Source organism: Solanum dulcamara, chromosome 11 (genome assembly GCF_947179165.1).
Source record: "Solanum dulcamara chromosome 11, daSolDulc1.2, whole genome shotgun sequence".
NCBI lineage: Eukaryota > Viridiplantae > Streptophyta > Magnoliopsida > Solanales > Solanaceae > Solanum > Solanum dulcamara.
The window spans coordinates 40,303,033-40,329,468 of NC_077247.1; the positions used below are offsets into that span (position 1 = coordinate 40,303,033).

General features: G+C 36.6%; 3 protein-coding genes across 5 annotated transcripts; 1 reads left to right on the forward strand and 2 right to left on the reverse strand.

Annotated features, from left to right (window-relative positions):
• Positions 1-1,837: 1,837 nt before the first annotated feature.
• LOC129874339 (ARF guanine-nucleotide exchange factor GNOM-like) lies at positions 1,838-10,507 on the reverse strand. Of its 2 annotated transcripts, none has more exons than XM_055949601.1 (3): positions 10,425-10,507; positions 7,415-8,239; positions 1,838-5,934 (listed from the first exon to the last, which is right to left on the reverse strand). In XM_055949601.1, the coding sequence occupies exons 2-3, from the start codon at positions 8,150-8,152 to the stop codon at positions 2,326-2,328; spliced, it is 4,347 nt and encodes a 1,448-aa protein (XP_055805576.1). In that variant the 5' UTR covers positions 8,153-8,239; positions 10,425-10,507; the 3' UTR covers positions 1,838-2,325. The 2 variants fall into 2 exon arrangements, with proteins under 2 accessions (XP_055805576.1, XP_055805575.1); XM_055949600.1 differs by lacking the exon at positions 10,425-10,507 and adding an exon at positions 9,317-9,996.
• Positions 10,508-12,146: 1,639 nt separating this feature from the next.
• LOC129872856 (ethylene-responsive transcription factor ERN1-like) lies at positions 12,147-13,568 on the forward strand. The gene has a single exon (XM_055947795.1). It carries the CDS (start codon positions 12,226-12,228, stop codon positions 13,333-13,335), a length of 1,110 nt encoding a protein of 369 aa, XP_055803770.1. The 5' UTR covers positions 12,147-12,225; the 3' UTR covers positions 13,336-13,568.
• A 10-nt stretch (positions 13,569-13,578) lies between these two features.
• LOC129872855 (SNF1-related protein kinase catalytic subunit alpha KIN10-like) lies at positions 13,579-26,168 on the reverse strand. Of its 2 annotated transcripts, none has more exons than XM_055947792.1 (11): positions 26,073-26,168; positions 23,617-23,810; positions 22,836-23,020; positions 22,571-22,753; positions 19,396-19,527; positions 18,633-18,818; positions 16,183-16,272; positions 16,028-16,111; positions 15,662-15,799; positions 14,840-15,082; positions 13,579-13,907 (listed from the first exon to the last, which is right to left on the reverse strand). In XM_055947792.1, exons 1-11 carry the CDS (start codon positions 26,144-26,146, stop codon positions 13,794-13,796), a joined length of 1,623 nt encoding a protein of 540 aa, XP_055803767.1. In that variant the 5' UTR covers positions 26,147-26,168; the 3' UTR covers positions 13,579-13,793. The 2 variants fall into 2 exon arrangements, with proteins under 2 accessions (XP_055803767.1, XP_055803768.1); XM_055947793.1 differs by lacking the exon at positions 26,073-26,168 and adding an exon at positions 25,629-25,946.
• Positions 26,169-26,436: the final 268 nt, after the last annotated feature.

A 26,436-nucleotide genomic window follows, 5' to 3' on the forward strand; every position in this document is an offset into this window, starting at 1 on the left:
CCTTTAATTGTTAGCTGGAATATCATGCACTGATTCCACTGACTAAGCCAAGTGAAAAGTGTATATGTTTGCTTTGTACACTAGAGTTATAGATAAAACTAAAACATCACCTAGGCAAATTGCTAGGTATCATTCATTTAAAATTAATAACTTATGGATGTTAAATGAGAAACCATCGACCATTAATTATAGGTTTTGATTTTCTATCGTACTTCTAGTGTTCATATGCTCATGACTGCTCATCTTTTATTTCTAATTTATTTGAGCATTTTTAATTGGTTATCTTGTTATTATGTTTGTTTTACATACCACTACATGTTGTATATGTACTAACATCCCTATTTTAAGGAGCGCTACATTTCTATATATGCAAGGTTAAGTTCACAGGATAGTTGACATCATCAGGAAGCCTAGTTGTCATTTTGGCTGACCTTTTGGTGAATTTCATCTCTGTCTGGGGCTATCAGATGTCTAGAGCCTATTATTTTGGTATGTATATGTTATAGTTGGGTATATCGAGGCCATGTCCTGGCTAGTTTACAGTTGGTCAGTACAAACTCTTTAGAGGCTTCTTATCATATACAGTTAGTTATCTTTGCACAGTAGCCCTATAACATATATGTGTTGACTATAGTATCTGTTCCGATGCTATACAACCCTCCTATATGTATAACTTATTTGTATAGCAAGTGTTCATACAAATTTCTCCTGGCCCGCCCCTGCCGAGCTAGGGGCTTGACGAATCGCACCTTAAAACAATGGTGTAGAGAGGAACTTCTGAAATTAAAAAGGAAGCTTGATGAATAAGGGACACTAAAATCAGGTTCCACAAATAATACGGGTCATAAATCAGATTTTTTTCTTCCTTAAATTAAGTCTAAAATCATGGATACGCTGAAAGTTCAAATCTGCTATATTTTGCAAATTATTTTTGTGTTTAGTGAATAAGTAAAAGTATTTGTATATTTAGTAATACTAGTGTCTATGAACGTGCTTTGCACGTTACTCCCCATCAATGATGATACAAAAATGAACCCTAATGAATAATCCAGAGTCCCATGCCTACACCCGACTTGGAACTCAACCTCGACACCTGCCTACACCCGACTTGGAACTCAATCCCGACACCTGAATCAGACTCAACTTCCAAACCAAGACTCGACCCCGACTTCCGATCCAAGACCCGATCCAAAGTCATCCCATGACTCTACCCGAGACCCGACTTCTGACTCACTCAAGATTCGATCCCAATATTCGATCCTGGACCCGTTTCAAAACTCAACCCTGACAGCCGTTGACCTCGACACTTGACACCCGACACTGATTCGAGATCCAACTTCCGACACTAACTCCCGATCTAGGTCCCAATCCGAAAATTCGAATTTCGGATCGGGACCCGACTTTCGATCCGAGATTCGACGTGCACCCAAAATTTGAACCGGTATCTAACCCCACCTGATCCTGACATCTGACACGAAACCCGACCTCAACTTCTGACTCCTTACACGACCCGAGATTCGACCCCGACATCAGAGCCTAGACCTGACTTGCGAATCAGGATCTAACCCCGACACCCGATCCTCCCGACCTAGCATTAGTGAACAAGTAAAAATATTTGTATATTTAGTAATATGAGGTCTTTATTTATGTATGGTTAATGATTTTCCCAAGTAAGAATAAGGGTTGAAAAAATAGTAAAGAATAAGGGTACTGCTTTTCTAGAAATATTACAAAGTTTAAAACTGATGGAAGATTACAATAGTAAGAATGCGGGTTGGAAATTCAGTTGATTACAAAATTTAAAACTGATGGAAGATTACAATAGTAAGAATGCGGGTTGGAAATTCAGTTGACTAATCAACATTGGAGATGAAACTTGTTATTAGTTAATTGCAACATAATATTTCAAGAAAAAACTCTATCAACATTTCATACTAATACTATCAATCACTATTTTGTGCTATTATGCTAGTATTGTACAGCCAAAATGGTAACTATTATCAGACTTAAGTGTGTACAGGAACCGCAATGGCGGCACGAAATTTCATCAAAGTAGCCCCTTTTTAAGTCTTCTTTCAACAGCCAACAAGGCTGCAAATATATGTCTTTTGAAGAGTGAAAATAAAGATATCACAACCTGTAAAACTAAATCATACCGTGAAGAAGCTGAATTCAGATTTGCTCCTCAGCTCCCAAATGGTGCTTCAATAAAGCTTAACCGGTTCTCAACTGCAAAATTCATCATCTGCTTACGCTAATGATGGTGCTGACAAAGAACATGTCACTTTCACTGTACAAAAGCCTCCACCGATGGGGACTTTCTCTTCAAGCTGTGCTATTATCAGACGAGACGATGACATTTCCCTCTGTCAGAGGACTACAACCTGCTTGGACATGCTGTTTCTCCAACTGCTCTACTTCATTTGTGGGAAAGATTTCTGACTGAAGGGATGGGAATATTTTGTGGACATGCAACCATGTTGACTTCCAGAAACTATCCCCTCCTACAGGATTACTTGGCCCCAGAATTCCACTTGTTTTCATGACAAGTAGAGTGTTCTTTAGGAGTTCGGAAATGAGTTCAGGTATCTTCTCACTCCGTTTCCCTTTAAATTTCACCTTCATGCATCTCTCTGTAAGAGTCAATACCCCTAACCATAGTTTGCAGAAGGATGCCGACTGGCAGAGATGATGCAAAGACTCTAAAAACATTTTGAACATGAGCTTCAGTGCCAAAACTATTGCTCCTTCAGTGCTCCTATAATCCTTCACAGAGCTCGGCTGGGAAAGATTGAGTAATTCATCCACTAATGTAAATATCACCTGATCAAAACATTGCAACCACAAATCTTCTGGGATATGGATCCCATCAACTCCAGTCAAGCACCTCTGCAGCATCAAGATGGCATGATCCCTTACCTCTTCTCTCCGGTCTTTACAAAATTTCCGCAGTCCCTGTATCAGCCTGAGCCACATTTCTGTTATATCCTGGGTCATTTTAACAGCAGCCGCCTGCCCAAGTGCTTCCTTTGCCTTGTGAGACCATCTAATAAGAGAGATAAGTGATCCAGCCATCAGGTCTAAAGATCTCACAGATTGATCAACATTCCCAACATGGGAATCAGCAAACTGTGCCGCCACATTCAAACAGAGGACATAATTAGCAGGCAAGAGGTGGGCCCCATCAGCCATGATGAACGCTAGTGTATCAAATCCTGTTTCAGATGCTTCTGGATGCCGAGCAGCAAAAGAAAGCAGAGATATAATTGTCCGCCAGCCTATATGAGATCGTATCTGCATAGCATTTGCTTTGACAATGTGCATAACCTCCCGGGTTATCTGTTCAAGAAATGCATCAGCAACCCGAGCATCAAGCTTTAAGATAAGTTGCAGAGACTTGAGAAGCTCATCTGTGAGATTTTCCTTGTATGGAAGCAACCTTTGGCATATGCGAAGCAGACCAAACACAGCTTTCTCTACCAAAGTAGACGGCATAGTTGTAAAATGGACAACACTTTCTATGTGATCATAGACAACCTGCCAAAGAAGCATTATTCTGTCCCGGTTATTTATTGTGATAGCAATAAGTAACTCTAGACAAAATACTGCAGTCTCTTCGTCTTCCAAAGAGTTATTTCGTTTGCGAGGCTTGCCTGCAGCCAACACAAGGGCCCGAACAAGCTGTAACAAGGACTCAGCTTGCAAGAATTTACTCTCAGCAAAGAAGCTATCAATGTGACAACTCTGAATTGTCTGAAGAGTCTGCTGACGTGCAGCAAGCTGTTGTTCAGTTGGCTGTGGTGCAGGTTCTTCATCAAGATATAATAGTTGGCTAAATACGCCCATTAAGCCAGATGATTTCCTTGATGGAGCCAATGAAGGAAAATGAGATGGTGATGGAGAAAGTGCAGTAGGTCTCCTAGGGTCCGCATCAGCAGTAGACTCTAAGTCATCAGCAGCATCACTAAAGAGACGTGTGGGGAGAAGGCCCAATTTGTGCAAACTCAAAATGCAGTCTAGGATATTCTTCCAACCAGAGCGAATGTGGTCTCCATATTTGTTTGCTATTGTGAAGACTGCTAATGTGACCAATCTAGCTTTACCATCTTCCGCAAATGCAACGGTAAATTCATCAACATAAGATGGAAGCAAAAGGGTAGTGAACTTGCAAAGAGATACTACCAAATCATTTAACACATCATCGAAGCTATAGGCAGCTGCAATTTTGGCAATGGCAAGGAATCCATTGATACATGCTTTCCAAACATCCTCTTGCTCCACATTATCAAAAACCACAGAGATGGCAGCAATTGCAGGACCAGACAACATAGTAAACATATCATAATCCAGATAAGGACCAGGATCACAGACAATATATGGGGAAGTTTGCCTTGATTTATGAACTAGACCAATCCAATGGCTTGGTGCCATCATTGGACTACCAGCACCTCGTTCTGGGGTAATCCGGATCTCATCCTCACAGATGGAGTGGTAAAGCTTGGACAAAAATTCCCGAGGGAGGTCATTTCCTCCGTTAATCCTCCGGTTGTTGCGGATGAAATCTTCCTCAGTCATCTTCTTTTTTACCTGGGCATTGTGTTGATCTGTGTTGAGCATAATAATTGAATATGACAATAATAGTGCAGCATCTTTGTCAGCCAGAATATTTTGCGACTGCTCGTAGTATCTCTCAGCAAATGCCTCAAGCACCCTCTGTATTTTCTGCGACTCTCCAGGCAATCTGAAGGTTTCTAAAAAGATTCGCAAGGCTATGTCTAAGTTCATGTCCCGAAAATCAAATGTTCCAGCAAATTCATGAAGCACTTCAGTATAGAAGTCTTCATGACTTCCTAGGAAATCCCCGATAAGATTCTTATCTAAGCCAGTCATATACCTGAAAAAGTATGCTACACTTTTTGGGTCACGTTTCTCAGGTAACAAATGCACTCCTTGGAGAAATTCCATACCCTTTTTTGGATCTCGGTTAAAGTGATCAACTCCAATCAACAATTTCCTCTTTATAAGCTTCATCTTACGAACAAATGGAACCCAATGATTAGGATCACTGTAGTCCTTGCATATCTCTGTCCAAAATGATCTATATTCACCCAGATCTATTGAAGCTTGTTCAGAAACAAATGAATCCTGGCTTATTCTATTGGCCATACCCTGCATCATGGCAATTAGACCATCCAAGGCAAGCGTATTTAAAGCTGATAGTGGGATGTTGACCGGAAAGGAACTTTTGGATAATAGGTTTGAAAGGTCTTCAAATACATTGCTGCAAGATATGTCACAATCAAAATTTGCATACATCTCAGGCATGAACATGGACTGCCTACAGAAGTCAACAAGAGTTTCTATGGCAACCTCTTGCTGTTGATAAGAAGCTCCATGCTTGCTTTGGGCAATCCTCAATAACACACCAGAGAAGAAAGTTTCAAGCTGTAGCTTTAACTTAATACGCATATGATGATACAAATTTAGAACAATGCTACAAACCGTTGAAAGAATTAAAGGACTCATAGACAAGCCAAAACGCATCAGATTGTGGAACAAGTCTTTCTGTATCAGAGCCAATAACTCAGGATGATTTCCAGAAGAAGCACCACTTACTTCTATGGCTGAATTAATTAACCCCAGTGCAAACAAGGGAACATCTTCATCATATGCTATAGGGTTGGATCTAGAACCAATTTCAATGGACTCCATAAGATTCAGAAGTGAACACAGGAAATGAAATATCTCCACCATGCAGGGGACCCCATATGGATCCATCATAGGGTTTTCTCTATTAATAGCAACCTCCTTTTGAGTTTTCTCATCCGTTGTTTCATCCCCCTTGTCTGATGCGTTGGAAGGAACTGCAGCCGATGCTGACTTACCAGTGGATTCTGCACTAACACAACCATTGTCATGTTGTTTTCCGCCTGCCTGCACAAAAGTAAGTGACGATAAACAAGGGGATACTGGCCTCCACTTTTAGTGATTTAAGGGTCAAAGCTATGCAATATAAACATGTGTCTTGTGTTTCTTCCATTTTGTGCATACTAAATTATGCTTCAATTAAAGGATACAATAAATAGAAAAGAAATAACGCTTCAAGATCTCTTTAGTCCTGTATCAAAATAACTAAATAGGAAAAAAAAGAAATTCTTGTGAATCACTATATGCATGAATCCTTAAGGGAAAAAAGAAACTCTCTGTTCAGGTCTAGAAAGGAAAATAATATCTCATTTTGGTTGGACACCAGGGTGGATAATGGCTCTTTGAAGGAGTTAATTCCAGATTATTTACTTTGGCAGTAAACAACTAATCTACTTTGGCTGATAGCAGACGTAATGGTATTCGGAGCATAAAAATTAGAAGGAATTTCAATGACTGGGAGGTGATTAGGCTTGCTTAATTTTTCAATTTCCTGAACATTTATCAGCAACTATCCAGTACATCTGAGTTTTTACAGTGAGTTCTTTATCATCATTTGTCAAAGAAACAACATAAATTATCAAGCATACCAAGAAGGGTGAAAGAGTATAATTAAGTGAGAAGCTCGTAGATTGGTAGACATTAGATAAGGGGGAATGATGCCTAATTAATTTCGAAGTTCCAATTTGGCGATGTCATTGAATGATCATTCTGAACTAATTTGGATATTTATTCAATAATAACTAGTTTAGGACAATTTTTAGATAAATAAGTAAATCGAATATGACTAAAGGGTGCATCAGTTGTTGTACATTCCTATCATCTATAAATTCAACCCCCATCAAGCCAACAATCCTTGGTAGGCTAACTACTTCAGGACAACAATAATGGGACTCTGAACTAACCATTACAAGTAGTAAAAATATCCCACATGGTTAGTGAAAAATTAAAATTCTAAAATTACAAGAGACAAGTGCTGTCATTCAAGGACTTCATGAACAGTTATCTGGTCAAACTGGGTTACCAGCACTTCTCCATGTTCTAGAGACATTTTTTTAATGATATGAACAAAGTTTATCCCATAAGGAAACCATAATTTTGCAAGTTAAGCAATTACATCAGAAATTCAGATTTAGACAAGATTATGCCAAAATTGTTGAGTACTTTGAACTATATCAGATTTAAGTATTTGGCCTAGCCCCAAATTCATCTATGGGCTGAGGGTAAGCCATATGCAAGCTCCAACCAATTATGAATGAGAACAAAAGTTACCCAGGTTTGAATAAGAATCACCATAGGCTCAACTCAAAAGGCCAATTTACAAACAATCCTAATATTTATTTTTTAATTTAAACTGAACATTTAACAAGTCATATTCTGGCCAAGAATCACTAGCACATGCAGCTATGGTCTCATTCAAACAAAGCATAAAAAAGATCAAAAAAGTATATGTAAGTATGTAACAATATAAATTGAGAGCCCCAATTACCTCTGGGTCAGCACACAATCTGCTTTGCTGATCAAATTCATGCGCTTTGCTGACAATGTTAGGCAGGTGAGAGAAAATATGTCTCACCAATTCATGCATTGTGTGTCTTGCTATTCTCTGCAGCAGTTCACTTTTGGCACTAGCTTGATGAACAAGCCGAAAGCTAGTGTTTACAATGTTGCATACGTGATGATTACTCAAATTTGCTGATGCCTTACTTTTCATGCAAGCCAAAAGAACCTGAAATATCTTCATCAGCACCACTTCCTCAGAGGCAGGATCAGTCACTTCAAAGCGGCAACTTGTCACGGTCTCAACTATCTGATGTAAAGCTTTCTCCACATTCATGATAGATGAATCAATTATTTCAAGGGTTAAGAATTTGTATACAGAAGACAATGCAACACCGGTTATTGGTGCACCAGTTTCATCAGATTGAATCACATCCAAGAAAGGCTGAAGATATAGGAGTGGATCAACTCTGTTCCAGTGATGTTGCCATGAGAAGATACTTCTCCGTAATTCCTTGAAAGAATGGATGAGAGGATGCTCTAGATTATCATCAGCAGCAGCATAACGGAACCCCCACCTTACATTTCTCCTCATAACGGCCAAAACAGCACCAATTTCTGAATTTATTATACATGCTAAGGCACCTTTGGAAGGCTTTAGAGTACAATCCTTGGGTTCTGAAAATGAAGAATTGACTTCACTCTGCTGATTAAGGCACCCCATCATGATTTAACTTTTAATTTAGTTCACTTGAATTGTAAAAGAATCAAAAAGCGACAGCACGAATCAAGCAGCACCTTGCTGAATCATTTCCTGAGCAGCAACAAATTGGTTTAATATAAGACAGCCAACCGTTATAAGTAGATAAAGGCAAGTAAAACAATTAATGGGCTACCAAATAGCTACATTTCATTCACGGTGACAAACAACTGAGATATTGTTAAAAGATTAAAAAGCTGAGAGTTATTACAAGAAGAGCGCGATGCCTTTAAGAAGAAAGCCAAAAATAAGAGATATCCTAACCAAGGTAATTATGAAGTGCCTTTTAAGGGAAAAATACACGACCAAGTTATAGCTAGTAGATGAAGCACCTAATTCCTTCAAAAGAACGATATCAGAAAACTGAGTGAGATAACTAGACCATTTTCAAATTGTGCTCTTCTATTATATTAATTGTACATACTAAATGAGTCAATCTACATTCATTTTATTGAAGACGAATCTAAGGCTTCTTCATAGCTATTGCAGCATAGTTATGGATTAGGTTCTTACAATGCAACTAAAATATTAAAGTTCATAATTTGATGCGTAAGCATATGTGGTGATAAACATTTGAGGATTACACATAGATGCAAGAGGGGCTTGTTATCTATCTACAGCATACAACTTCGATACCACACAAAAAGCACCAAAGAAAGTTACAAGTTGAAGAAGATTTTAGATCTCTTCACATATTAGTCCGCATTGACTCAAGGAAAGAGCGAAACGGTTAGCGAGTCGATATGTATAGTGGACTCTCAAAAGTTAATATTCAACAAGAGTTAAAATTTAATAAAACCAACTTTGTTCCAAGTACTTAAGCTAATATTTTCAAGATATAAATTTAATAATTTTTTAACAAAGAATTCCTTTGCAGCACTAAAAGGATTTTTCCAAAGTAAACATACACCATATTTACAACATTGTCAAATATTATTGGTGACTTAAGGGTTTTGCAATCATAATGGTGTCAAATCATTCAAAACCATTTAATTTCTCTCTATAAATTATCTTTTGCTTTGCCAATAAAAAGGAAAGAGCTATGGGCAGTAGTAAACATTTTTTTATTATAAAAGGCTAATAAATGGTTTTATAGGCGATTTGGTAACGTTGGTAAGTGAATAAACTTACAATTTATTGAATTATTGATAGTTCTTCTCCACCTTGAATATCAACTATTAGAATTTAACTCTACTCCAGGTATTCTTCTAGGCATCCAAATTTCCAAGTCTCTGTCGCTTTCAAATGTTAAAATCACTCTTCTCTCTCTATCTTTCTCTTACATGCTCATCTTTCTCTCTTATATGCTCAGGATTTTGCAATCAATTCAGAAATTCTCACCTATAACGTTATCAAAGACAACCCCTAACATGTCTTAAAATAGAATTATTTAGTATGTGAATGAAATGAGCACCATTTGAACAAAATGAATATAGAAGATTGTATAACTTAGGTTCTTCTTTTTTATTTTTAAATAATCGTGTTGTCTGGTCCAGCTAGCGGACACCTCGACTAATTTCACAGGATACCTCCCACCTCCCACCAACAACAGATACCACGTAGCTCTATCCATCAAGGCTAGAACATTTGGAAAGAACAGTGTTTTGTCTTTGCAGAAATTTGAACCTAACACCGCAATGCTCGAAAGGTGCCAAGCTTGCGATTGAGGAATAATAGATTTGTACAATTTAGTTTTTTAAAAAAACTGCTGTCATCACCACCACCATCACAAGAACCCCGACCCCCCTGAAACAAATAATCTTATCCCCAAAAGCAAAAATACCAGAAAAAAGCAACAAAAAAAATGACTGGAAATTCATAACAACCACATTTCAATTCAGCCTTTAACCTACCTACACCACCGTGAAACCAACCCAGGGGTTTAGGGTATGACATATAAAAGATCACAAAAAATTGATCTTTACACAACCAATAGCAAATTCAAATCGCCTTTGAGATTTTCAAAAGCATATGAAACTCGTTATATAAAATTGTATCACGATGTCACATCACTTGTTATTGCGCGAGAAAATACAGAAATAATACAAAATATTATAGCTTCAAATTCGAAATGACGGATCTAAATCAACAATCGGACACATAATTCAGAAAGGAAAAAAATTAACTGAAGATCACTATGGAGTATAGAATTCAACTTTTATGATTATATATATATATATATATATATATATATATATATATATATATTTATAGGATCCAGAAGAAAGTGAAATTTTACCTTATAGACAATGTTGAAAGCTGCTCGTAATAGGGTCCTCGCAGTTGATTTTTTTTTAATTTTATTTTATTTTTTTGCAGTTGATTTTGGAGGGGGTCTTCCTTGTCAATCTTTAAACAATGGGTTAGAAATCAATTTTTTTTGTTTTCATTATTATTCTCTCTTTTTTATTTATATTTTGGATATTTTAAAAATTACTAATACCTGAATTAGGGAAAAAGAACACTATTCGATTAACGATTGAAAAAAACACTATTCGATTTTATGATTTTGGTATGGATAAATCAATAATCCAATAAGATTATATTAAAATTAGTATTTTACTCTTATTTATTTAATAGTGTCTTTAACATTTTACCGATTCTATTTCCTAAATTTTAGTATTACTTTCGGTAGTAGGCAACACAAATTAGTCTCTTTGTCTCTCTATTGCAACACATTTTTTGTTCTCAACACAAATTAGTAGTATCATCTCTTTACTCAATTTTAGATTTGATTGTGACAAAGACATACATTTGATGTAGTTTTTGCAATTTATTGCATGTATTAGTTTTTTTTAAGGAATTCGAACAATTATGTCTTAAAAACAAAAGTGATAAGTGTAGAGCTTTGTGTTGCACTTTTATTCTTGTTACTATTTCTATTTTATGAACTTAGTGTATATATGATTATATGAGCATTTTTTATCGGTTAAAATGAAAAAAGAACAGTTAAGGACCAAAAATCAATAATAAATAGTTTATTGATTTGTTTATCAATTTAGCGTGTTCACAAATCAAAAATCAATAAAATCGAACCAAAAACCATAAAATGAAACCAATCGATACGCTTAAACGTTCCAGATTAATTATTATTGATAAAAAGGGCAATCCGATGCTCTAAATCTTCCGCTATGCTCAAGGTCCGGGGAAGGGCCCGACCACTTAATTATTATTGATACTTCCATCAAAATATTCATTATTTTGCTTAGGAATATGCATAGGTGAGGAAGTAGACGAGTTCGGGACTTCCATTTGGAGTGGCTTAGAGTGCCCTCGTTGACATCTTCCTTTTGTTGAAGAGCATACAACTCCACATGGCATCCCAGAACAAATGGGTAGTTTTGAACATTTGATATCGTTTGCTCATGGGCAAAACTTTAAGTTTTTGATTTTTGACTTTAAAGATTTGTCCATAAAAAAAAAGCAGGGTCAAAATTCAAAACGAATTATCTCCAAAATTATTGGAGTTATTTTCTAGGGAAAAAAAAGTTCACCAATTATATATCAAACTGATCGACAAGTTACATAATCTGAATTAATTATTTCATATTGAATAACAAGTGGACTTATTCTAGGGACCAAGTCGGACCTCATATTTTTGAACTAAAAATTAGTAACTCTTTTCTCGAAATAAAAAGAAACCTTAGAGGTGGGTCAAACCATCTATTAAATAACATTAATTCACCTTATTATATTATCAATTTTGTTTCTTATTTTTTAATAGTATATACTTAAGTAGAGGCCTCCATATGTTGCTATTAGAAAACCAAGGCAATAAAACAAATGCGTCTTAACAAACAGGAAAAGCACCTTTCAACTCTAATAATTTGCCATTTGACAGGATATTCCTTCTCCCTTTCATATAAAAATATGCAATTGACATCCCAACTTCCTTGTATATAAAAACTAGGTACTAACCCAAAGCACATATCCTATTCCATTCTTTGTTTATTGCACAAGGCATAATATCCATCTTTTACGACTAGGACCAGTAAGGCATCTAATCCCTATTCGCTCACACGAATACACACACAAAAACAATGTGTAGGAAGAGAAAAGCTGAAGGAGTAGCAAAGACTCATGATGATCAACGACCCCGAAAGAGATTTGTTGGAGTTAGACAAAGGCCATCAGGCAGATGGGTTGCTGAAATAAAAGACACCATACAGAAAATAAGAGTATGGCTTGGGACTTTTGACACTGCTGAAGAAGCAGCAAGAGCTTATGATGAAGCTGCTTGCTTGCTTCGCGGAGCCAATACTCGCACGAATTTCTGGCCTTCTTCTTCTCCTTCCACTTCAGCTCTGCCTCCGAAAATCACTAAACTTCTTCTTAGCAGGCTCAGAGAACGAAATAATTCCACTGCTGCAGGTGCTAATGATGATGATGATTCATCCAATTCTAACTCTCTGGCTGAAATTGGTCATCAGCAGCAGAAGCCGGAAGAAGAATTTGGAGACAGAGTAGCTGATTTTTCAGATTCGCCGTATACTGATTATCTCAATTACCCTGAAGATCATATAACTGATAACAACGCGATCGCTAATGTAAGTGCAACTACAAGAGCATTAACAAGCATCGCGCAAAGTGGCTATAATCAGGAATTTAATATTCAGCCTGTGAATAACTATGAGAGCTCGAGCACGGAGATTATTGAGATAGGAGAGGCAATTACTACTGATGTAGAAGATATAGAATCCAATATTGACTTCCAATTTCTTAACGAAATTGGATCTTGTTACTATTCGCCATTTGATTTAGCTGAAGAGCTATCAATGGTGGAGACAATGGAACAGGGGATGGATTTTGGGGAAGAAACATCAATGGTAAGTGAGGCAATGAGGAGGATGAATTACGAGAGGAAGTTTTCAGCTTCTCTCTATGCTTTCAATGGGATCACTGAATGTTTGAAGTTGAAGATGAAATCTGGAAGCGTAACACAGTCTGAGCAATTATCCAGGCTACAAAATGCGTGCAAAAGGAACCTCGAGAAGGAGAAGGAAAATGAAGAATGCAATGGAATGACTGATCAGAAGAAGGATGAAGGGAATTCATCGGAAGTACCATTTCCATCGATGGAGAGTGCTTATGACAGTGAATTCTCCCTATGGAGCTCTATTGATCTCCCACCAATATGCTTTGTTCGTTGAGAATATTGGCAGAATCATTTGTTTTCAACTGTAGAATGTGCAAGTTGAAATTTGTGTTAATTAGTATGTTTTCCAAAAGGAAAAAGGAAATGTTGGACTTCCTTCATATTTGAGACAATTCATTGTCCAAATGATCGTCGGGGGGGAGTAAATTCAATCCTAACAGTACAGGGGTCAAAGAGAGACCACGCGTTCTTCTTGCAAAATGGTATCTTTAAGAGTTCTATCTGTAAGTAGAAACTGTAGATAACTGAAACTCCATAGACACTGACAAAGTTAAGAAGAAACATTAAAAAGAGTAAGCTAGAACTCCTAGCGAATCAACAAAAAAAAGTTGCTAGGCACCTCTGACCAAGCAGGGTGAAATTTGTTAACAAGACAAAATGCAGTAACTGAGCTGGTATACCAATTATATACAAGCACATAGCTTTCCAACAAAGCTCCATACTTCAGAGACTTCAAAGTACTCGAAGCTGCGCAAGAAAAGCGGCACACAGATCCAAGAAGAGGAACTGTGGACCCTGAAGCCTCTGAAGGTCCAGCAAGTACTTCTCGTCCCTGGTTTTGTACAGCTGCACCAAAGGAACACACATTTCAGAACCATACAAGCTGTGCTGTAATCAAGAAAACAGACCCAGAAAAACAGCAGATCCAAATAATAGAGAAACTCTATTGCTTTCTTTTCTTTTTTTTTGTGAAAACTGGTAATAGAAACTCTATTGCTTTCTGAAACACGGACCACTTAAGAATATTTTTCATTGGTTGTTGTATTCCGGCCAATTTGCATGCACCTCGGCTATTCCACAGTACCTACTACCTCTTACCAACACAAATATTGGGTAACTTTGTCTACCAAGGTTTTGGACGGATGTGATGAAATCACCCGAAGAATAACACTTGATCCTCTTCAGATTACATAAGGACCAAATGGTATGCATTCAGATGTTGCAACCAACCTAAAAAGCCATTTTTCTGATTCACTAATGACAATCCCCCTCAAATTCTAACAATAGAGGAAAAACTAACAAAAAGACCAGCAACTTGGATTTACAGTATCATAAAATTTGACACGGTGTGAGATTTAGTCTAAAGTAATTTTCCAAAGATTTGCATCTAAAACACATTGGCAAGCACCAAGAATAAGCAAGCTAGCAATTTGGGATACATACAGATTAATAGTTGCTGAAATCCTGCCATTCTACGTGATAAAATAAATATAGACATCCACTTAGAAGAACCACAACAGCAGTTAAAATACAGGCATTCAACAAGTGAGACTTCCACCAATTATGTGCAAAATACTTCATCCCTGCTAGTGCAAACTTCTTTCTCACCCAATTCTTCGTTCATGTTATTAAGATTGACCATGTTACTAAAGCATTCTTATTTTCATGATACACAAATGCCTCTAAACTCTATCTTAAGGCCAAAGCAGCATTCATGTACTCCTGTATAAAAAAGTTACACAGAAACTAGATGTATGATCCATGAAAGTTTTCATTACCTGAACTTCAAACTTGACCACATTTGTTAATTTAGAGACCCCATCATTCTCAATAATGGAAGAATCGTCTCCAAAGAACTGATTCCCGTGCATGGAATTAATACCCATGCCTTCATGACGACCAGGTATGCTAGGAACCCATCGACACTTCATGTTATACTGACCAATCTTTTTCCAACATACATTCAGTTCTTGCAGAGCTTTCAGAACTTCAGTCATTATTTCACGTGGATGCGCCCGAGACTGTAGCAAAAACCAAAAAGGTGTTTATTATGTATAGCTTACTGTTGAACAGAATCAAACCGCAAATAGTCAAGAAAATTTCACTTAAGAACCCATCAAATTAACAGAGGCTGCACCTGCATGAGTCTATATTTATCGGTGGAATCGACAAGATGTTTTCAAAGCTAATCAGTTTGAATACAAAATAGGATCTGGGAAGTTTTCAAGGATTATCAGTACTTCAATTGAATTTCCATCATAAAAATAAGAACAAAACTCTTGCACATAGCCCTTCCCTCCGCTCACATGTTAACATAAATATCCATTTGCATATTTTTTTAATCAATAAGTATGAACGTCCAGCCCCCAGGGCTTCACAGTCTAGTGGGGTAAGTATGAACGTCCAGCCCCCAGGGCTTCAGTCTAGTGGGGCAAGAGAAGGTAGAGGAGCAGGGTCATTATCCACCGAGTTCCAAACCGTGCGCCATTGGATTTCCCCATTATACAAGAAGTACGAATGCCCAATGATTAGCTTTTTTATTTAGAGAGAGAGAGAGAGAGAGAGAGAAGTTAGTTATTTGCATGAGGCAGCAAACCAACCTGGAGGCCAAGAGCCCATTTTCTTTCAATAGGAAACTGTCTTGCACCAGCTTGCTGATAATCCATTATTCCTGAGAAGCGTTGACCAACAGGGGAAGCAGCAGTTTCATTAGAATTGATCCGGTTGTAACCATATTCCTGTAAGGGCATTTTATACATCCAATTAAACACATATTTAACGGCAAAAAAATCAACCACAACTATATACCCAAGTTAATGTTGATGAACTCAGTGTCCCTCATAAAGATGCGACATAATTGTGGAGAAGAAACTCATTAAATATTGGCGAACTAAATGGGCTACTTATCACGAAAGCAGATCGAAAGAAACTGCAGCTTTATTCAGTAAAAACAAGCAAAGACGCACCATGGACTCCTGAAATTCAGCTCCAAGATAGCCAGTGGAAACACGATGGCGATTGTCAAGTAGCAGATAGTACGCAACAGTGCCCTGAAATACAACAAGAATTGAGGGAAAAGGGCAATCCAGGAAAAAGTAGATGTCTGATAACGAAAATTTACCTCATTTTGAACTCTATTGCGAAGGGACTCAGTAAGGTTGTTCCTGTCAAATCCCATCTTAACCACCTCTTGAAGAATCTCTTCATCGATCTGCAATTAAATTTTTTTCAAGGATATTTTGACTAGATGAGAATTCTGCTGGTTTGGGAAACCATGTTAAGAGCTGTAAGGTCATACAAAAAGCTTAACCCATGAAGTCACCGTAAAGAACGCCCCAGCTACCATACAAGTCAAATTGTAACTGAATGTGACAAAAGAAGCAATTGGAAAAATAATTAAATAAACCAAGAAGATGAGGTGATGCACCAAAACATCCCAAGCATATCAAATTATCAATGAATATAGAAATTTCCTAAATACAAATTTTTTGAACAACAATGGTATCTGTGCTAGCTTGCACGCACCTCACTAGGCTCCTACTACCTCCCACCAGCACATACCTGATAACTCTGAGCACCAACTGATAGCTCCATGGACAAGGATGATGATGTAGATCCCAAGCATATCAAATTATCAATGAATATAGAAATTTCCTAAATACAAATTTTTTGAACAGCAATGGTATCTGTGCTAGCTTGCACGCACCTCACTAGGCTCCTACTACCTCCCACCAGCACATACCTGATAACTCTGAGCACCAACTGATAGTTCCATGGACAAGGATGATGATGTAGAAACCCTAGGAAGACAATCGTCAAGGTCTCCAGCTAAGGAGTTGCAAGCCAAGGTTGTTGGGCTTCAATGGGAAATCAAGAAGATGCTTATCATGGAAGAAAAGCCCAAGAACGAGTCCAAGAATTGTGGAGAAGAATGGACTGAGCGCTACACATTTTATGGTTCAAGTCCAAGCCCAAACGGGAGAAGATTGGGGCCCACATCTCAAAAAAAGAAGATTGGGGCCTACATGGGGCTGAAATTTCCTAGTTTAAAGTTTCCTAGTTAGATTTTATTTATTTCCAGAAAAGTAGATTCTAGTCCCATTCTATTTGGGATAGCTTTTCCCCTATATATATATAGGGGTAGATTTTATTATTTTTGTCTAGACAACATTACTATTAATTGACAGTTTCTCTTCTTTACACTTTGTGTATGGCTATTTGGAATTTATCTTACAACCTTATAAGAAAAAATTTTAAGAGGTAAGATTAATTTCTTAACTTGATATCTTTGGTTCTTATTTGTAAATTAAAGAAGGTAATTAGTCTTAACTAATAATTTCTCTAATTCTTCGAAATAGGGATCTACATCACCTTTTGATCTAAGTTCTTGAATTGACTCTATTAGTATTATAAATTAGTTGTAATCCGCTAATTTTTTTAATGATAACATCAATCAAGGTTCTTAGCACTACTTTAGAATTTGTGGGATTTTATTCTCAAGTTTCACCCATCTCTAATATCTTGTTATTAATCTTAGTATTTTCGCTTTCGCATTATTTTCTTGTTTATTCAAGTAACCCGATTCTTATCAAGGAGACTCTGATCTACAAGGTTTGCACCCACTTTATTGACCAGAAGTCCACACCCTTGGGAGCATTTCATACATATAATCAGTTAAACTATCTGCTAATATTTGTCTGGTGTTGTTCACAGAATGGACCTGGAGTAAAACTACAACAACAAAACTAGAGTAGGACTTTGTCACAAGCAAAAGGGTCAAGGAGGTCAGAACTAATAATTTTTATTTTTATTTTTATTCAAAGGACCCAATGGGTCTGATTTATTAAATAAAACATGCTATTTACAAAAATGGGCTAGAGAACTAACAAGGTTGGATGAGTGGACAAGGATATCGTGATCAACACATTTAAGGAGAATATCTAGCCCAACAAGACATGGTTGTGACAGCAAGACAACCCTTCTTTAAGATGCACAATTGTGTATTTTTGATAAGGGGAAACTGCTGATCACTTGTTCTTAATGTCTTTATTCTAAATTTATTTTTACAATGTCTTTTTACCAAAGGTAGATTTATGAGGCTCTGATGACAGGAACTTCCACAGCAATTGTAAACTTTCCCCATTGTTCAGGTACTTGCAACATTTCCTAAATTATACAAGCTGCGCAAGATATATGAGCAATCCTGATCATTCTTTTCACTTTTTCATTATGTTAACTGGGTGCAGGGGAGGGGGACAGAAAGGTGTCAATAGAATAAATACATGGAATCTACCATTTAAGGCAATCAAAGATGCAAAAGAAGATATGAAAACACCTAAAGTGATTCTATAGCTAACTGAGCATTATTATTCTCAGAGTTTCCATCGCATAACAGTCGAGAAATAAGCTCTGTTTGATGAACAGAATACTGCTGTAGTGCCGTTTATATGGGATAGCAAATAAGTGAAAGCTGGGGAAAATTTCTATTCCACCATGTATAACTTGTTGCATGCGAAACATTAAGGCGAAAAAGACTAATCATTAATAAGTCAGATGTACATTCAATCTAACCTTCTTTGCTTGTTGCATTGTATCGGGTGGAGGTACGGCCAAATAACGTGGCAAATGAGCTTGGAACCAAGGGTGCAGGCGAATCTCAGGAATAGTCATTCGCTTCATTGGGTCGACTATAAGCATCCTTGGAATCAAATCCCTCGCACCAGCTGATAAATGGCTGGGCAGAGTATATATTCCACCCTAAAGACAAATTGATATACAGTTAAGCAATTGTCTGCGATCAACCCCAACAGATTCAACAAATTTATCAACTAATCTCTCCCTTTTTTTGTGAAAGGGACAGGGAGCATAAATTCATTCCAATGGAGAATCGTTTTTCTTTTTCCTTTTCCATCCACTTTTTCAAAACAACAAAAAGGATGAGATTGGGTCCCAGCAGATCTAAACAATCTTTTTTTTTTCCTGAACATGATACATTTGGAAGGGCAGAACTGAAAAACAAAAAGGTGACCAACATAGTAAAAATGGGATAAATCCACAACATATTCAACCTCATCAAAGAAAAGTGGAGCCACCCACACAACATCTGACTTATCACATATGCACTAATGAAAGTTAGGATATGAGGCCAAAAGTTGTAGTCATTTTACCCACCAAATTGAATTGAATGCCAACATGAAACGGAGTCGGACTACAATCAGGTCACAGATTTGGAAAACACATAATTTCAAGCCAAGGGGCAGCTAAATCAATATAGGATAAATTCACATGAAGGATCAACATTAACATGCTGGATTTCAAGTAAATTAAAATATACCTTTATTTTCTTAAAAAGATTGGGAATGTTTTCATCGTCAAATGGAAGGGTGCCACAGAGAAGAGCATATAGAATAACGCCACAGCTCCATACATCTACCTCAGGGCCAGCATACAATTTACCTGATATAACCTACAGAGAGAGAGAATTTAATCAGCATAAGAATTAAGAAGCACTTTTTTGAGGGGAAAAAAAGCTTCATGCATAGTTTATCCCCTGAAGTTGCTACATCCCCTTTACACGCCCCTTAATCATGGGAATAACTTTACACACCAAACCTTTCCAGAAAGTGTGTCTTATTAGGGGTGGCAAATGGGTTGTTTCGGCAAAGATGGGTTGAATCCATAAATGGGTCATTTGCCCAACCATGGCCAAAGCCAAGTAGGCTAAGATGAGTTGGGTCAAGATGGGCTAAACAATGGGTCATAGCCAGAGGCAGATCTAGGAAGTCTAAAACACGGGTGCACAACTAAAAAAAAAGAGAAAACATAAAGTAGTATGTGGGAATAGATCCCTATTCCTTGGGGTAAAAAACTCATACATTCAACCAAGTACACCATTCAATCTTTTGGAGTATGAGGGCCAAGAGATAATATTAGATCAATTCAAGAAAATATGTACAAAAAATATCAAATTTTGTGGAGAGACCATGGGTTCACGTGCTCCATAATTTGGACCTACATTTGCCCCTTGTCATAGCCCAACCTGCCCAACTTTTGTTCTTCCTTTTAAAAGATGTCAATAAACATTCTCGACCGAATATATCCACAAACAAATCTCCATACAAAGTACTTATTATAAAAAGTTAGTCCTAAATGGTAACCATTTAGGAATATTTAGAAGTTTTCCTTTGTGGTGTTTGTATCTTGAATTGAGTATTGGAAAAAATGAGTTGTTTATGTCTGACACCAATTCTATTGATGATATACATTTAAAATATATGTAGATTTAAATGTATATTTTAAATGTATATCATAAAAGTTGTATATATTAAATAGGATTTTGACCAATTATAGTTTTGTTCCAAAGTAAAAATATACATTTAAAATATATGTAGAATTTTACTTTGGGACAAACTAAAATTGGTCAAAATCCTATTTAATGCACACAACTTTTATGTATCTTTGCATTTAATTTTAACGCGTAAAAATCATATTTATTTATTTTGGTCCCCCCTCCCCCAAACCCCACCTGGTGTCCGATCTCGGTAATGGATCCCGACTAAATCCGCAATCATGCCAGAAATTTCCACATTGGAGATAAAGTGCTCCCTAACAAAGGTGAATCCATACCCAGGGGGCCTCGAACCCGAGACCGCAGGTTAAAAATAAAGGAGTACTTACCACTCCACCACAATCCTTGTTGGTGTAAAAATCATAATTGCTTCCTATTCAAATTGGATAATGTTAATAGTTTAAATTAGTAAAGATTTAATGTTGATTTTAAAATTTTAAATATTAGAAAATAATTGAATGATAACTTGTCCAATTAAAATATGTTCTTTAAAGAGTAAAAAAAAGCAGACAACATTTCTCTTTCTTTACCAAAATTACCCTATATATGATACAAAGGGTAAATAGGGTAAGTCTTTACCGTAAAATAGAATCGACTAATTAGGCAACTCCTTCAATTAATTTTCTTAACAAATAGTATAGAAATACTCGTTCATATCCCAGCAATTTAATTTTTTAATTATAATATCCGTCATTTATAATATTGATGGTGATTATCATTATATTCAATATGGAACAAGGAAATATACAAAAAAAAAAAAAGAGAGATGAAAGTAAGTAGAGTCCTTTTTCTTAGTAAGTCGTTATATAGGTCAAAAAATTTAGAGAAAATTTGGAAAAGGTAATATCATTGCTGATTACATGTTGCATAAAATCTCCATATAATGACATTCTTCTTTTATTAATGGAATAAAAAGGTCAAATAAGTTGGGAGAAGTCATAAATATTAAGATAATCTAATGATGACATAATACCATATTCAAACTTGTATATTTATCTTGGATAATCATGAGTTGAACTCTAATAATTGATGTCGAAGTTTGAAAAATGATGGGTTGAGTTTGGGCTGCCTCATGGGTTGAGTTTGGGCTAGCTTGTGTCATGGGTTAAGATGAGTTATGCCCAAACATAACTCATTTTTAATGTAGCCCATGCCCAACCAATTAAAACTTAGGCGGGTTGGGTGGGCCAAATGGGTTTGGGCCGAATTTGACACCTCTATGTCTAATACACACCATCATTTTGGTGTTTCATCACTTTCTTTTGATAAGTGTATTCCACACACCAATCACAACCCAACACATTTCACAATATATACGTAAAAAGAACATACTCTACAAAATTACCAAAAGATCAACAATTATAGCTTAATATTATTCTCCCACATTCTTCTTCTTCTTCCCAACTTTGAAACAAGACTAATCTGGGAATTACCTGGATTGTTTTCTTCTCCTCCTCTTGGCCATTAAATTATATTGTTGAGTTCTCTCCAATTGTTCTAAAAGCTATAATTTCCAACTTCATCATCCAAAATCAATGGAGAAAAAAGACCAGTGATCACCTTCTTTAGTAGTCAAAAATGGAGGGCGGAGGAGCCCAATAATAAAGAGCTCAAAATTTCAGTTACTACAAGCTTTTTCTTAATTAAAATGGGTGAAGTGGAGGTTGAAATGGGTCTTCCTTGCTGAATTTGGCTGAAATTTTCTTCCTAAATTTCTTGGTTGACAATGAACGTTGAAGTGGGTATTCTTTGCTAGAATATAAATTTGGGAAGGAAGAGGACTAAAGAAGCTTGAAAACTTAAAACGAAAATGATTTAGGCAGTTACTTTATCAAATCATTTTGTCACGCACTTATTTTGTTTGTAAAATACATACTGACCACATGTACTACAAATTGTTGTGTATTAGACACACTTTTGGAAATGTTTGGTGTGCACAGTGATTCCAATGGTCAAGGGGTGTGTAAAGGGGATTTGGGTGCACAACATGTGGGGGGGTGGGGGGATTAAACTATGTATTAAGCACAGAAAAAAATAATGAGAAGTTCAAAATGCAGCATACACTATAAATATTGAGCTGAATCGCAACTCTTTTTTTCAATCAGTTAGGCAGAACCACAAAAAAATAATTGCTGTTAACTTGAATCAGAAGCTTCAGTACCTCTGGGGCAGCATAGTTTGGGCTTCCGCAACTTGTCTTCAGAAAATGACCATCGCGCATGATATTGCTCAAACCAAAATCTGCGATTTTCACATTCCATTTGGAGTCCAGAAGGAGGTTTTCAGGCTTAAGGTCTCTATGAACCACCATGTTTCTATGGCAGTACTCCACACCAGAAATTATCTGTTTTTTATAAGAATTAGAATACTATTACTACTCAAATAGTTAAACAGCACGAAAACATGCAAGGAAGTGGCACATCCACCTGCTGGAAAAAATTACGAGCTTCATCCTCCTGCAATCTGCCCTTCTCAACAATATAATCGAACAGCTCACCAGATTTCACATACTCCATCACAACATATATATCTGATGGTGTCTCTATGACCTCATAAAGCCGTATTATATGAGGATGCATGAACAATCTCAATATTTTGATTTCTCTTCGGACTGCAGAATGTCAGCAATATAAAACTCTTTACACAGTCCAGACATCCATAAACAGAAAAAAAAATTATAATTGTAGCCTAGAACCAAGAGGAAGTAATGGCCAATCATTGAGAACAAAATCATCCTCCATCAAGGTATATCCCACTGGGCATAGTCTAATCAAATCACAAGCACCTAGAGATTTGAGATCAAAAGTTTGATATATGGAGTTTAATGCAACTTTTGTGTGAGAAAGAATAAAAGATTATCGTCACAACAGGCTTTCCTTTCATTAAGTTTTAGTACAAGAAAAGCTCAACCACAATTAAATCAATTGAAAATCTAATCATCCATTTATATGGGTTCCAGAAAAGATAGAACAGAAAATCAAAATAATAATAATAATAATAATAATGGAGGAGGAATGATGAAGGCAACAAACAGGCCAAATAGGAGGTTAAACATCAGTGTTCACCTTCCAAGATTCAGGTTATCCCTCTTCCAACCTCACCACCTCTTACCTTTTTTCCCTTAAAAACTAGGGGTAAAAAGAAGAGACAGTGCTCATATACTTTGGATAGTAAGGGAAAAGTGACTGCATTTCCTAACTCCATTACCTTTTTCTTCCATGTCCATGTTCCTGATTTTTCGACGATTAAGAATCTTGACAGCAACTTTGTGCCCTGTTAAGGTATGTTCAGCTATTTTAACTTTGCCAAACGATCCAATGCCAAGAGTTTTCCCGAGCTTATAGTTCCGTAAAAATGAGTCCACACTGCTGGTGCCTTGGACTGTTGACCCATCCATTTTCCTACCAACACGAGAAATTTAGAGGCGAATTAGACATTCATCATTCAGAACAGGCACAAAAAACACTGCCAAAAGGTACCTCCGCCTGTAATAACCCTCAAAAAGAAAATTTTAATTGCTAGATTTTTTTTGAGAAACGTAAAGTTGTATCTTCAGCATATCAATGTTGGCTACCTCCAAAAAGTTACTAGCTAGTACCATAATTAATTGCTAGATGTTAGTAATAAATTTGAGATCATTTTCAAATGGATTCTTCCTTGGAAACCAAGATACTCGGGAAGCACAATGCTAAGTTGGTGCGGGTATTTTATACGGGTGCGAATCTGACAATCGGATTCTTTGTCACATAAAGTTTACGATTCGGGGGTATGGATCCGAGTGCGGATAAGGGTGACGGGATACCCCAATAAATGTAGATTATGACATATAAAGTGTATATCCTGATTAATTAAAGCTATTGAACTAAAACTAATAAAATTTAATTCTCTAAAAACACCTATTGTATATATCTTGATTAATTCGCTATTGAACTAAAACTAATAAAATTTAATTCCCTATAAACACCTAATATTTTATGCATAAGATATCCTGTGTAATAGCAAAACATTTGTATATATGACAATACACCCGAAAATCAAACCAAAAACCCAATCAATCTATACTTCTCGGTCATAAATGTAGTCAAAGTACCAAAGGTACTTTGACCAAATCCGGTGAGAATCTCACACCCACACCCATGGCTGTTGACACAGGTGTGACGAGGATTTTGAAGAGTCCGAGCAATAAAGGAACAATGCACAACTGCCAAACTCATCTATCAAAGTTACATATACTAGTAGCTGTAGGGAGCTTATTTATCAAGTTATCTCAAGCGACAGGGCAATAGTAAGCGATCAGTCCTCTTTGAACTCAAAAACTAATTTACCCTTTGGCTGGTGCTGTGGAGGTGCCAAAGATTGCATCATTAAAACAACATTTATACATTTACTCTTTCCGTGATAACTCAAAGAGGGAGAATTTTGAAAGCCTAAAAGGCACATAAATAATGTCTTCAAATAAAATTAATTTTCAGGAATGACTTATCTGTAATTGGATTGTAATGTCCCCCTATGCTAATTTCTTTTGCCAAGCAGTTGGAAGATATTTACAAAATTTACAACTCACCATCGGATATCAAAGGACACCCTCTTTACCACACTAGTAAGAATAAAAAAGGGCAGCCCAGTGCACTAAAGCTCCCGCTATGCGTAGGGTTCGGGGAAGGGCCCGACCACAAGGGTCTATTGTACGCAGTCTTACCTTGCATTTCTGCTGGAGGGTGTTTCCAAGGCTTGAAAAACACACGGCAGCAACTTTACTAGTAAGAATAATACCAACATATACATTAGACACAGACCCAAATGCTGATGGGGAGGAGTCAAACCTAAGGCATCATGATCTCAGTACCTCTCACAAAGGTTCAATTACCCCCTTATGCTAAAATTGGCACCTTTTGTCTCTCCAATTCTCGAAAAATCGACAGAAAAACTCTAAATAAATAGTACCCAGACCCTAAAGAAATGAAAAGGAGCTAACTTGATGAGAAATTCACAACCCCATAATCGAATATCAAATTAATTCCTCCCACCCTATAACCCCAAATGCCTAAAACATCGAATCCCATAACCCCAAAACCAAATCTTGAAATTACTCAATTATGTAACACCCAAGCGGTCATATTCTTGAAAAAACCCTAGCAAGAACAGATCTGAAAAATATTGCAAGAAAACCAAGAAAAATACATTTTACCAATAAAATGAAACCATACATGCAAACCCACCTGACAGAAGCTAAACCTCAAGAAGCAGATTGAAGAAATTCAACAACAAAAGATGAGAAGTTGAGAAATTAAGCGATTATCTTCAGCATTTGAGGATGAAAGAGATTATCAATGACCTCCTGGAATACAGGGGAAGAAGTTGAGGCCAGTCGTGGGGTGGGGGGAAGATTGGGGGTAGGGTAGGGGAGTAAGGATGGCTGCAGAAGCGCAAGAATGGAGTTCACTGATTTTCGATTCCGTTAATTTTTCCCTCCTGGTATTCACAGAAAAACTTCTTAGCCTTCTGATAATATATCCTAGAACTAATTGTTGATAATAATTAATTAATTAATTAATTAGATTCTATGTTCTATTAGAACTAATTTTTTAAAGATTCTATGTTTTATTAACTTAAAATAAATTATGATTACAATTCTAAAAATTGTTGTCTAGACAGAATCAAACCTTTGATCTTTTCCTTCCACAGAATCTGCAACAGCTAACCAGTAGTGTGCCTTTTTTGGGCCAAAGTGGTCCATATAAAAATGTGATGTGATGTGATGTGTTATATTTAATTTTTTTGAAAAAATAGCAATTAAGGGCAAATGCATGTGCTACTTTAGAAAGTTAGATCATTATTTTCATTTAGCAACCTTCAGTTTTGTATCTATTATACTACAATTTTTAAGAACTTTAGTTTAATGTTGGTCTTTCACTTTTCGATTGTAGATATCGAATGAAGTTTAGTTCAGTCAATTTGATTTGATTTTTTGATATGTGTTTTGAAAATTAAAAAAATACATTATTCTCAATTCTCATAATGTTTTTT